The sequence below is a fragment of the Gallinula chloropus genome, assembly GCF_964237585.1.
Source record: "Gallinula chloropus genome assembly, chromosome: 2".
In the NCBI taxonomy this organism is placed as follows: Eukaryota; Metazoa; Chordata; class Aves; order Gruiformes; family Rallidae; genus Gallinula; species Gallinula chloropus.
Window position 1 is genome coordinate 3,005,070 of NC_140086.1, and position 12,993 is coordinate 3,018,062.

Sequence of the window (12,993 nt, forward strand, 5' to 3'; positions counted from 1 at the left end):
GCCCTCCAATTTCTATCAAACTATTTGAATAAGAAAAGAGGGATAAGTAGGAGATCTGGATTTCATATCCTTTATTTTCCTGATTTGAAGATGAATCAGAATATGTGATTTATGATAGACCAATGTCAGATCATTTAAGAGAAGGATTTGAGATTGTTTTGCTTTTAAAATGAATTTACTATGACCTGAATTCTTCTTCTTTTTGGCAGACTAATTTATTAATAGTAAAGCTTCTGCTGGTTTAGCATTCCTCTGCAGTCACAGGAAAGCGAAATGCAGTGACCTGCTAATTCCAGACTTGTGGTACACATGTCTGGACCAGTGCCATCTCCCCATCTCAGCACTGGATGCACTGTTGCAAAAGGTATGTAAATGGCTTCAGCAGTGAAAAATAAGTGAGATTTTGTTTAGGTTTTATATCTCCTAGAAACTTCTAGCTCTTAATAGAGGTAATTGCACATTCTCTTTTTCTAGTGACAATTGGTTGTTTTTTCAGAAATGTACCTTTTTCCTTATGTCTTTAGGATTTTATATAAACAGCTCAGTTTGCAGAAAAAGAATATTTCTATATTTTATACATATTATATTTCTACATTTTATATATATATTTCTGCATTTTGAGATTTGGGACTTAGCTGCCTTTTTTTGTTTGTTTGTTTTTATATATAGAAATTAAAGGTAGGAGTTTTTAAATAGCAAATACCTAGTTCTGAGCCTGTTTCTTTCATACATTTTACATGTGCTACTTTAGACATCAAAACCAAAAGATAGCATCACTTGGAAATGATGTAGATGATAATAAAATCTCAAGAAGGGAAGGAAGAAAGAAAGACAAACCTTCCCTCATCTGTCTCCTCCCTACCTTAACCTTTTGGAAAAAAGCCAACTTTATAAATAGGAACAATTTCTCCCACAGAACAAAGCCCTGGCATTTTCATAGAGGGTGTTTTGTGTTTTTTTTTTTCTTTTTTAAACTAACTCCAGAAGCATGTCAGAGATTAAACAGCATTTGACTTTTGTAACTCAAAGCTACAAAGCACTTTAAGATTGTGAGAACTAATTCCAAGTACTTTTAGGGGTCCAAAAGAGGCAGTCAGCACTTATCAAATCAGAACTGCAACCCTATGAGGTATTAAATTTAATTCTAGCCCTTTATAAGAGAAAAAAACCCCACTTAGATGTGATCACCAGCTCACTTAAATCACACTCAATGCTCTGCAGCCTCTGGAGTAAAAAACTCAAGCACATGCTTAAGTGTTTGGTCACCATCTAACTTCATAATTAATGAGAACTACATATTTAACTCCAAGGACTAAATTAAATAGGGTTATTATAACATATCCAGATTCACACAAATGAAGAGTCCCTTTGTCTTCCATGGGCTGCTCACATGCTTAAATGTAGGCATGTCATAAAGTGCTTTTCAGGATCCAGCCCATCAACTTTTGCTCCAGGGATGTTGCAGGAGCCCTACACTACTCATGGCCCACAGAATGAGATCAGGGAGAGTTGGGGATGTAGGGAGGTGGGCAGGGACATGGGTTTAGAAAACAAACAAGGGCTGGTGAGTGCAGGGAAATGAAAGAGGGAAAATAAAGTAAATTATAAAAATAAAGGAAAAAAAAAGAAAAAGAAAGTGGAAAGAAAGAAAAGAAGTTGAAATTAGAGGAACTAACATGGCGTTACTGGTGGCTGTGGCCGAAACTTCAGCAGAAGAAACTACTCCACACTTGGAACATTTGAGCGTCATGCCGTAAAGGGGCACTGCCATCTGACTGCAATTAAAACCAAAAGACTGAAACAAAACAAAACACTTTGCTTATGAACACAAACGTAGAAAGGAAAGGGAAAGAGAAGCCAAAAGAAAGAAAGAACGAAAGAAAGGAAGGGAGGAAGAAGAAAGGGAACCAACCAACCATACCCAGTTTGAAAAGAGAAATGGAAGACAGGCAGGAATAAAACTCTCTCATCTGTACCACTCCAGATGCAGGAATTGGGGGGAAAATGTGCAATTCAGAGACGTGTTGGTGCCGCTGGAGAGGGTGGAACTGTGTTGGTGAATGTTTTTCCAGATTCAGGGTGTCTCTCTCTAGCACCCATGGAAGAGAAACCAGTACTGCTCTCCCAGTCTCCACCTCTTTCTTTTGGGTTTTTTTTTGAGGAATTTCTCTTTTCCCTCCTGGCCTTTTTGCTCCAAAATAAAAAAGGTGGCAGGGTTGTACAGTAGAAGGCAAGAAGTAGGGCTGTGGGGACTGTGTCTGCTTATCTTCTTTTCTAAAGCAATGTAAAGGTTACATCATAGATTTTCTCCACTGGCCCCTGTGTGCTAATCCTCTCCTTGGTGGAGATACCCACATGGCAGCTGACAAAACCAGGAGATAGGCCACTCTTTGGTTGCTTAATCTGTGATGGAGGACATGCAAATGGGACTGTTTATGTCCTGGAAATTAAGCATGAGCTTGGGTGTTTTGTAAAACCATCAACCTAGACTGGCTGACCACTTTTGAGACCTCTCTCAGATCTTGTTTTGGAGCTGAAAACATCTTTGAGATGAATCCTGAGACTTATATTCATCAGTTGATCCCACTATTTCTGGATGGGATCAACCACAAAACCAGGCCATTGTGGGCTGGTGATATAAGGGGCTGCAGGCATCTACTAAAGGGCATGTCCTCATGGGGTTTTTTTGAAGCTGATGCATGTTAACCTGCCTAGCTGATCAGCCAGCCTTTATTCAGGAGCACAGAAGCCACATTAGCTTGGCATTGGCCCTGTTTCTTCCAAGAATATACTACTTTGTGTGCACCCTCTGATGTGCACAGATAGACATCCACATCAGATCTGTCTCAGAAAATGGGTAGAAGTCTGCAAAAACATCCTATAGACCTACATGTGGTGCCTGATATCAGAGAAGGTGTGAATGTCACTGTCAAAGTGAGGTCAGTCGATCTTGGGCGATGGCAGTGGAGCTGGTAAGGGGTGATGTTTACAGGTACCAAATGTATTTTACAGCCCCACCTTGCCTGGGAGAGAGACTAGGAAACTCAACAGATCGTTTCATAACTTGTACAGCTTTGTGTTCAGTCTCACTGCAAAAAGGACATCCCCAGGAACACCAACACAGTGTTATCAGTGGTCCTAGTGGCCCACTTTCAAGTGGCTATTGATTGGTCTTTTAATTAGTGATATTAGTGACATAAGCCATTACACCCTTCCAGAAAAATGGCTAAAGTATCCCACAGAAACTTTCAGCCTTCAGACACAGAGAAAATTAGCTGCTGTGTCAATAGATACATATCTTCCAGGAAGGATAGTGTAAATCCAGTTGAGGACAATGGCTGAACCAAAGATAAAGTGGGTCTTGAGAGGCATTAAGTGCAGGACCCTTAAAAAAGACAGCTTATCCCCAGATCTATAAGCCACAAAGAACAGATAAGCAGAGACAGAGAGAGGCAGAGATAGGCAGCAAAAAGAAAGTAGATTGATTTGAGGAATTTGATGGAAAACTGTACCAGAAAAAACATGAATGACACTGAATCACAAAGAACTGGCCAAAAGACCACTATAACACACAACTGTAACTGCTGTTGGGTGTATTTATGCAGAAAGTTGTAAGCTGTAGGCACAAAATGTGGGTACATTTATATTCTAATTGGTTCTGGTTGGGGCATGAGTTTGCTAATATATTGAATTTCCGTAGCAGGTTTATATCGGTGCCTGTATGTATGAAAGGGTAGCTAATGAAATAATCACAGTGAATAATGCCTTCATTTAATTTAGCTTTATTCTGCTACCTAAATATCCACAAACAGCCCACGGACTCATCTGGTGTGTTCAGTGGAGCCTGGACTTTGCTACCTGTTATTGAACGGTGCTTTACACCACACACGGACAAAGGAGCAGGAGCACTGCTTCTGCCATGAAACATTCCCAGACGAAGGGCAATCCAAATCTGTTCCTATTTTAATGTAGTTATTATCTTTCCAATTACTTCCTTCCCTGTGCAGTGATAATCCAGCTCTGTTACACCCCCATCAGGACAGTCGCACAAAGACTATTTCACTCAAGGTACTGGGGCAAACTTTCTTGAGTTCTTTCTATAATCAACAGAGAGATAAAAGAAGTAAAGGTCCTTTGAAGGGGGCAGGTTGGAACAACTAAACAAGGCTCCTGTCTCTCTCCAGTAGTTACAGAGGAAGCCTAGGGAGATTAAACTCAGCAGGCTAAAATTAGCCTTTGTGAATACACCCTATAGTCTCATTCTTCTTCCCTGGCTGCGTGAGCACACAAACGCTTCTGGAATAAACACTGGCTGAATAAATTTACAATTCATTTTAAAGGCTTCTGTGTCTGACATTAAGACATTGGGTTTTAGGAGCTCTCCTGTCAATAGAGCTCAAACACTGTTGGTGCAGCTGACCACGAACGGAGACCGTTCTGCTGGGAGACACTTGCACGGTTTCCTCCTGTGCCCAGACAGAAGTTTGAGTAGTTTTGTGTATTACTCCAGCTCTACAGGCAATCACATCCAACTCTACAGCCTGTTTTTGTGCTAGATCTATGAAATTGTTGCCATTAGAAAACCAGTGTTTTCTGACAGACATGACAACAGGAATCACAGCAATTTCCTTTGCTAAGTATAGGGTAAAACCTATTGTGTCTCGGGCATTAGTTCATGGGAACTGCTAGCACTGATTTGTTTGAGCCAACTGATCTGCAGTATGTGTGCTGGGCTTCTCTTCGTGTTCAACAGGTCTTTTTTTCCCCCCTATTTTTGTTTTCCCTTCTATTTTTTGTTTGTTTGTTTGCTTTTGTAACACCGAACCATACTTCTTGCCTCTGCTAAAGGAAACACAAGGTTTCTTTATACCATCTCCTCAGATCCAAACATCTCCAAGGACGTTAACTCATTCTGAATTATCTCCAGATCTACCTTCCAACACGGTTCCCAAGCCCAGGCCAGAAGCGGCTAGCTAAAGGGGAAGGGGCACCAGAGCTCTCCAAAGTGCTTCCACGCTCTTCAGCGGGTGCACTTCCAAAGGAGAACAAAACCATCGAGCACAGAGGAGGCTGAAAAAAGTGCTGCACACACACACACGGACACGAAAGAGGGGGGAAAAAAGAGAAAAAGAAAGAAAAAACCAAAGAACATCAGAAAAAATGACGACTTTTTTTCGCTTTGTAGGTTTTGTTTTCAAAGTACAGCCACCCATGTGATCAATAACCAGCTGCTAGGTATTAAATAAGGTCATTTTGCATGCAGTTTAGATTAGAGAGGGAGAGACTGATAGACAGTAACTTGCTGCTCTGCTAATCCAATAAACCACTTATTTCAGTGATGACTTTCAAGTGCAATTATCTTGCTGCAGACTTTGCCTGCAGTTTGGGTGTTTGCTTGAGTTCTCTCTTTGTAAAGAAGGCATCATCCAGAGGAAAGCACTTGCTCTTTGGCAGGTGATTTAAGCAAGGCACCAAGGTCACTCTTTCACATACCTTTTCAACCCAGCAGCAAGGGATACCTCTGGTCATCCAAACGAGCTTCCCTTATTATCATGACCATGGCATGGCTCAGGCATCAAGATTCCCTCCCCTCTTTGCACCATGCTGCTTAGGCATGTCAACACACTGATAAAACAGGAGGCTTCACAGGTTTCTGTTTCTCCCCTGGCTGGGTAAGAGCTTATTTCTGCCCTCAGTTTTGTTGCCATCACTCAATGAAAAATCAGGTCCACCTGAACAATGATGCAGTGACAGAACTATCGCACCTCATCTGTACTTTCTGACTCTGCCCTCTGAGCCTTTTGCAACACTGAAGTGGATAAAGCATCTTATCATCTCTGGGAAGCCTGGGAGTGCAGCAAACACAATGGCAGCTACCCATGCTCCCTCTGCTTTCATAGATAGGGTATATCCTGTGTCTTCTACTCCTAAGGTTTTAGGTTCTACCTGTAGCCATGGTGCAAAAGCATCAGGACATCTCTTGCTCTCCTTGTCTCTTCATAAACAACTTCTTCCTCAAGGTACACGATCTTTATCCTCAGTGATAAATCAAATGCTGTCAATGGACATGTGAGAGCACACAACCCTGACTTTCCTAGCAGCAGGTAAGGAGACTGTCCAATTGTGACAGCAAGCCAAGTAAGCCAATGGAAAATAACAGCAGCAGCAGCCAGGCTCACCTGTGCATTTTATTTCAGAGTGTCATGCCATTTTTGTCCTTTGCTTGGAGCATGGCATAGCTCAGAGACAATGTCTGAGTGGTCTACAGACTTGTTGCTAGAAATGAAGATGAAGGGGGATCTCATCCTGCTGGAGCCAATGAAAAAAACAGCTGCTGCCAGCAGAATTTGGAAGTAACCCAAGAGACAGTCCTGCACAGTAGTTGCTGCCCTGGCCAACCCCTAGTGAGAGCAGGGTGATAAGAACTGTGGAGTCAGCTCTTCAATTTACACTACAAAGAAAACCAGGCAGCACAAGCCCCAAGCTTTAGGGATGCCTGTAGAGAAGATAAAGAACCTCAGGTAGCATCAAAAATAGCCCTTGCACAAGAGGTATCTTTACTTACCAGTCCTCCTCTTTTACACATCCATCCATCTAATAATCTGTTCACTCTGAGACTTCCAAAAACCCTCTCCCTAAAAGTATCACATACCTTTGCTGTCCTTCAGCCACCTGCCAGCCATTAGACAAAACTTCTCTGTTACACAGCCCACACCATGTGCAATGATGAATCTCTGATCCAGGTGCTGTCTTTAGGAGTTAGTGAGAAGAAACCCTTTCATCTCCTTAATCTTTGGGAGGATATATCACCCTGGGCTGAAGCCATTTTAACAAAGAGATGAACTTCTAACCTTCCTCTGTAGCAACACCATGCTACTTCTTGGCTCTTTTGTCTCTGCTGCAGCTGAATGACAAGGCAGAGAGATTAAAATCAACTTTTTTTTTTTCCCTTTTCTCTTTTATTTTGTTTGAATCTGCTTTTGCTTCCTTTTTTTTTTTTTTGGTGTGTGTGTCTCCAATCTCTCTTTGCATTCCTTGCCTGGTTATTGATCACAACCTTGAGTGGTTATTTTTGGTTTTGTTTTTCTTTTTTCATTCTTTACTTAGATGTATTGATAAGGCATACCCTGCCCGTTCCTTCAGTTTCTTATCTGTTATTCCATCTTTGGATACAAGTTTGTTAAAAACCAGAATGCCAATAACCATGTTCACCTGTCAAAAGAGAAACAACACACAATTTTTGTTCTCAGGTGGTTCAGGTCAAACTTAGTAGCACAGAAGGAAAAAAAAAACACCCCACCCCAACATTTGGTGAATTAAGTCCTTCCTGTTTCTCCTGAAGCATGGTCACACTTCTGCAGGCCACAACCCATTCTGTCCCTTCCCAACCCTCTCCCACCTTCCCTGGCCATGCATCAGTGAGTTCAGGAGAGCAGAATGCAGCTGGCAGCAGGTCGGAGAGGTCTCCGTGAACCAGGGCAAATGTTCAGACCGATGAGGAGCTGTTTGAAGCCCTGTGCATGCTTGAGGTCCAGCAAGGTAAACTCCAGGCAAGAGAACAAATTTTTCAGGGCAATGCAAATAGAAAGTGGCTGGTACAGGAAAGAGCAGTGGGTTGACATTGGCTACTTTCAAAAATGCCTTCTGGAGTCATAGAATCATAGAATCACAGACTGGTCTGGGTTGGAAGAGACCCCCAAGGATCACACAGTTCCAACCCCCCCTGCCACAGGCAGGGACACCAATCTCCAGGCCTGGAGCTACAGAAGGTTTCCCTAGCCCCATCCAACCTGGCCTTGAACACCTCCAGGGATGGGGCATCCACCACCTCTGTGCTACCAAAACAGCAACATTAAGGGGATGATGTGGTGTGGCACAAAGAGCTTGTCATAGTTCTTGCTCAGTGAACCCCCACCACTGCTTTCAAAGTAAGAGTTGGAGGGGGAGTAGAGCAAGTAGAAACATCAGCTACTGTGGTGGGGTGTTTTGAGAGATGCTGCAGGTGGCACAGCACATGGATTAGCCATCTAGTCATTTCCAAAAAAACAATAATCAGTGGGCAGGAAAGCTGCCTGCAGTCCTTCAGTCTGCTTTGTTAGGGTGGGAACATGGATGTCTGTATCAATCAGGTGTAAATACTCACAGGCTACACAGAGTTGAGGTCTCCCAAAGTGATCCTAAACTCCACACGGTGCCTTTCTCACTGCATTCACTGCTGCCAGCTACATCTGTTTTACCAGCCTCACCCAAACCTCAGCAGCCTCTCAGTGTGAACACACTGGTGACACACGAGCACCACCCTCTCCACGGAGGCACAACTCTGATGGTGGAAAATAGTGACACTCTCCTGGTTTTGCTGACAGTGAAGCATCTGATGCCAGCAGAACTATATGCTACATGTTCTTCAGCATGTGGGGCTTGCAAGGAAACATTTAAGGTGAAATTCAGAGATGTGCAACATCCCATGTTAGCTGAGAGCACTGGTGAGCTTAGTAGATCCTTGAGAGATGCTCCCTAGAGATACCTAGTACAGCACATACCCTGAAGTTGTCTGCTCACATCAAGCCTCTGTCTAATTACCTAAATCATTCTCAGGGATGAGCAGTCTTTGTGAGTCTGGATTGCCAGTTTCAGCAGGACACGACCCAGCTCACTGATGCAGAATCCACAGCTGGGAATGAATGGAAGTTCTCACAAATAGCAGTTATTTCTTTTTGCATCAGCTGCTGGGTCAGTGGACTACTTTCCACAGCTGTGAGTCCATTTCTAGATCACACCATGGTATTGTTTTAGAGAAACAACACTGGCAAGTCAGACACAGTAACTCAGCCAAGGATCAGCAGGAAATCAAACCCTAGTTATGTGCTTGGAAAGAGAGAGCACTCTCAGTTCACTGATCCTTCTTCACCGTGCTGGAGGCTGGTGAGTGTAAAAGATACTTTTTCTTTAAGATGCAGCCAGGCAGTTGGAAAAATGGGGTTGAAGTGTGGCAGGCTGGATTGCTCCAAGAGCTGGGCACAACACAGCATGTCCCCTCCTTGGTATCTAGCAGAGAAGATGACAAAGAGCAGCTCTGCAATTGCATCTCTGCAATTGTTTTAATAAATAAAAGCTATTTTATGCAAGACATCGATCATCATGATCAACATCCTAACTCTGATCCTAACTCTATTCCTTTACAAAGTCATGGGTATAACGTAGGGTGTGCTTCTGAAGGCAGCAGCTCTTAATAACATACACTGTAGCTTTACATCCTTATCTCTGGGATGCTATCCAGAAGTGAAGACACAAGTCTGAGATTCAGCCCTTGAGATAACCAGTACCTGATGACTGATTGACCCTCTGCCCTGGCTTTACCATACCCCAGTGAAACTCGTTGCCTTCAACCTGCACACAAGTATCACCAGGCTGCTTCACTGGACTTAGCCAGGCAAAACAGCTTGAAACAGTTCTGCATTTCAGGTTGCCAGGTTTTTTAAGGGTTAAGGTCAAATCTTTGCAGTCATTCAGTGTTAGCAGACCAACTGCAAGTTGCAGATATTGCTGAAGGTGCAGGCCAAACATCATAAGAATATTATTGAGGATAGATATTCTCCAAGACAAAGGCCTTTTTCCAATGTGGAGAATAATAAGAGAGATTGTGGGGGGAAAAAGGTTACTACAGGCAATAGAAAAATCAAGTGGATAGGAAAACTGCACTAGAGAGACAACTGAATGCCTTGGGAGAAGCAAGCACCAGTCTAGCCTGGTGAGGGCTAGGGCAGAAGTAACCCAGCTGGAGCCAAGTCATCTGCGTTGTAGTTATTTGGGTGTCTATATATCACCCTAATCAGAGTTTTGGGTCAGAAAGAGCTTCTTAGCTCAGACACAGAGCCCACTCCTACCCTGATCTGCACACCCCTGCACAACAGCAGCTCTACTGTCTATGGAGCAAGCCTGTCCTGAGAACAGCACAGCTGTATATTCCAATGTGCAGCCCTGCAAGAGCCTTAACTGTCCTCCCTTTGAGCCAGGTGAACTGTCCTTCCATCCCTGGCAGACTCAACCTGAAATCAGCATGAAGCATGCAGAGAGCAGACAGCTGTCCAGCCTTGAGACAGTCCATGTTTGAGAGCTCTGAGTTCAACTTCTTGCTCTGCTACCAAGTCCCCTTTGGGCAACTTATTGAAATTATCTATTCCCATTTATCAAAAGGCTTGAAAAGCTGCTGCTGCTTCTTCTTCCCTGAGCTCCTCCATATATATATGTACATATATATGGAATTGGTATATATATATACACCAACTCACACAGAATTCACTTCTCACTTTAGCCAGCAATGAGTCAGGTAGTCTAAACTAGGTGTGTAGGCTCCACCTCCAGGTACTGAATAGAGACAGGCACCCCCAGAGGTGATTTCACCACTTCCTAAAATAAGCTGTTGACCTCTCTGTAAGGACATCTCCATTTCCAGCTTTGAGGATGAGGGAGAACTGAGATGCCAAATGAAAGCAGGGCCATGTTTCTCTCACACTTTAAAAATGCTAGGGAAAGCCAAAGGATTACTTTCCTTGTTGGTACAACAAGATGGCTTGAGGATACAGGTTGATTCCCCCTTTTCCAGATGCTATTACAGCTCCCTTCTTCCTAATCATTGCTGTCTATTGAGCATTTAAACAGCTGAGCCAGATGTATTAGCTGCTATGGTTTTGGAGCAAAGTGATAGTTTATCTGAAAGTACTAAGCCACTTTATGCCCCTGTCAATTATCCTGGCTATAAAGAAGACCCTGACCCCCCATCAGGTAACATTATTGAGGGAAATGCAACTATCATACATCTACAGAGATCTAATGACTGGCTAGCATGAACATCTGCTCATCCCCACTCTTTGCTGGCTGTTATCTGAACACTCAACTATGTGTCACAGCTCTACACTGAATAAAGATCCTGAGTGATACAAGTTTTGCACCATTACAGGGGAGGGGACACGGCTGGCTTGTCTTTTGTGATGAAACGATGGCACCAAGGTGGTTTGATGTCCAATGACAGCAGTGAGAATACAGGCAGCAAGAGGTTCTGTATAGTTATTCCCCTGTAAGCCTGCTCCTGCTTCGGGGCAGTTAACCCCCCAAGCACTGCATGAAACAAAAGCCTGATCCAAAAAAGAAATTGGAGGTGTCAACAACTCCTTTCCTGTGGGACCCTCCAGGGCACTTGAACTTTAGAGGACATACAGCTCCTCTACTGGATAAAACACAGGTTTGGAGAGAAACTCTAGACTGTCACTGACAGGAGAGAGGGCTCAAATGTGGCTTTAAGCCCATCTGAAATTGCTGCTGGAGGGATTTCCTAGAGGACCAGCAGTTCTCAAATTCTTTCAACCCTAGCAGGCAAGATTTCTCATGGCCAGTGAGGTTGCAACAGCAGAGAAGCTTGATAAATCATGGAATCATGATTTGGGCTGGAAGGAATCTCAGAGATCATCTAGTTTCAACCCCCATAGGCAGGGACAACCTCCATTAGACCAGGTTGCCCAAAGCTCCATCCAGTCTGACCTTGAACACTGCCAGGGATCCAGGGGCAGCCACAGCTTCTCTGGGAAGCCTGTGCCAATGCCTCACCATCTTCACAGGGAAGAATTTCTTCCCAATATCTAATCTCAGTCTACCCCCTTTTAGTTTAAACTCCTTACCCCTTGTCGTATCACTACACTCCCTGATAAAGTCTCTCTCCAGCTTTCCTATAGAGCCCTTTAGGCACTGGAAGGCTGCAATTAGGTTTTCCTAGAGCCTTCTCCAGGCTGAAAAAGTCCCACCTCTCCCAGCCTGTCTTCATAGGAGAGGTGCTCCAGCCCTTTCATCATCTTCATGCCTCTCTTCTGGACTTTATCCAGGAGCTCAATATCTTTCTTCTAGTGGGGACCCCAGAGCTGGATGCAGTACTCCAGGTGGGATCTCACCAGATCAGAGAGAAGGGCGGAATCACCTCCCTTGGGCTGCTGCTCAGACTTTTTTCATGCTACCCAGGACACAGTTGGCTTTCTGGGCTGCAAATGCACATTGCTGGCTCATGTTGAGTTTACATTAATCAACACTCCCAAGTCCTACTTCTCAGGGCTGCTCTCAGTCCATTCTCCACCCAGCCTGTAGGTGTGTTTGGGATTGCACTGACCCATGTGCAGGACCTTGCACTTGGCTGGTTTTGAACTTCCTGTGGTTTGCATGGGCCCAGCTCTTAAGCCTGTCAAGGTCCCAGAGATATGTCATAAATTGAGTGACACCTTCAACTGAGTAAGAGCTGGCCAAGACTGGCTTTGGTGCTGTGTTGGAGCCAAGAATGAGGGGACAGATTCCCACCATGCATCAGCTGGTGGGACAGAATTTTGGCATGTTCACTTTAACCATGTCATCTCTTTGTATTGGAAGAAAACATGACATTTTTAGGGTGACAAAGGACCTCCTCAGGACTGATTTGAAGACCTCCATTTCATCTGCAAACAAGAAAGATGCTCACATACACTGGCCAGTTGGGACAGACCAGGAATAAATACTGGCTGTGGAGGCACAGACTGGTCCAAAAGCAACCAGTAACAGCAGTTAAGGAGTTAATGTCAGAGTTTTCCACCATCATCCTGCACTTCCATCCAGTTAGGGTAAAACCAAGGTAAAATCATTAATCAGATGTTTAGGGGACTCCAGAGATCACAGAGGTGGAAGGATGAGAGCTGAGGCATATCACATTTCAGACTCAACCCCATCCCAGATTGCTGGCTTCTAATACTTCACTCTTTATTCCTGAGGGAGAAAGTTATTCAAAACGTGAGTGGAAATAAAGAGGGGCATTCTTGGGTTGAAAGAACAAGGGAAATGTTATAAGATAAAGAAAAAAAAAAACAAAATAGAAAGCTTTCAGCCAAGCTTAAATACCAAAACAACAGCAGCTGCTGGTCCCACGAAGGCATAGAGAAGACCTCCTTCTAATGACAGCCAGCAGCTGGAAAATGAAGAGAGAAA

General features: G+C 43.7%; 1 protein-coding gene across 1 annotated transcript in view; it reads right to left on the reverse strand.

The window, feature by feature from the left end:
- Positions 1-12,993, reverse strand: part of ADGRB1 (adhesion G protein-coupled receptor B1) — a gene marked incomplete at both ends in the record, with an annotated part of 216,676 nt that overhangs the window by 33,856 nt on the left and 169,827 nt on the right. The window contains 3 exons of the mRNA XM_084279731.1: positions 1,677-1,775; positions 7,127-7,212; positions 12,907-12,973. Of these exons, the coding sequence (XP_084135857.1) occupies positions 1,677-1,775; positions 7,127-7,212; positions 12,907-12,973 (252 nt within the window). The remainder of the gene's footprint in view (positions 1-1,676; positions 1,776-7,126; positions 7,213-12,906; positions 12,974-12,993) is intronic.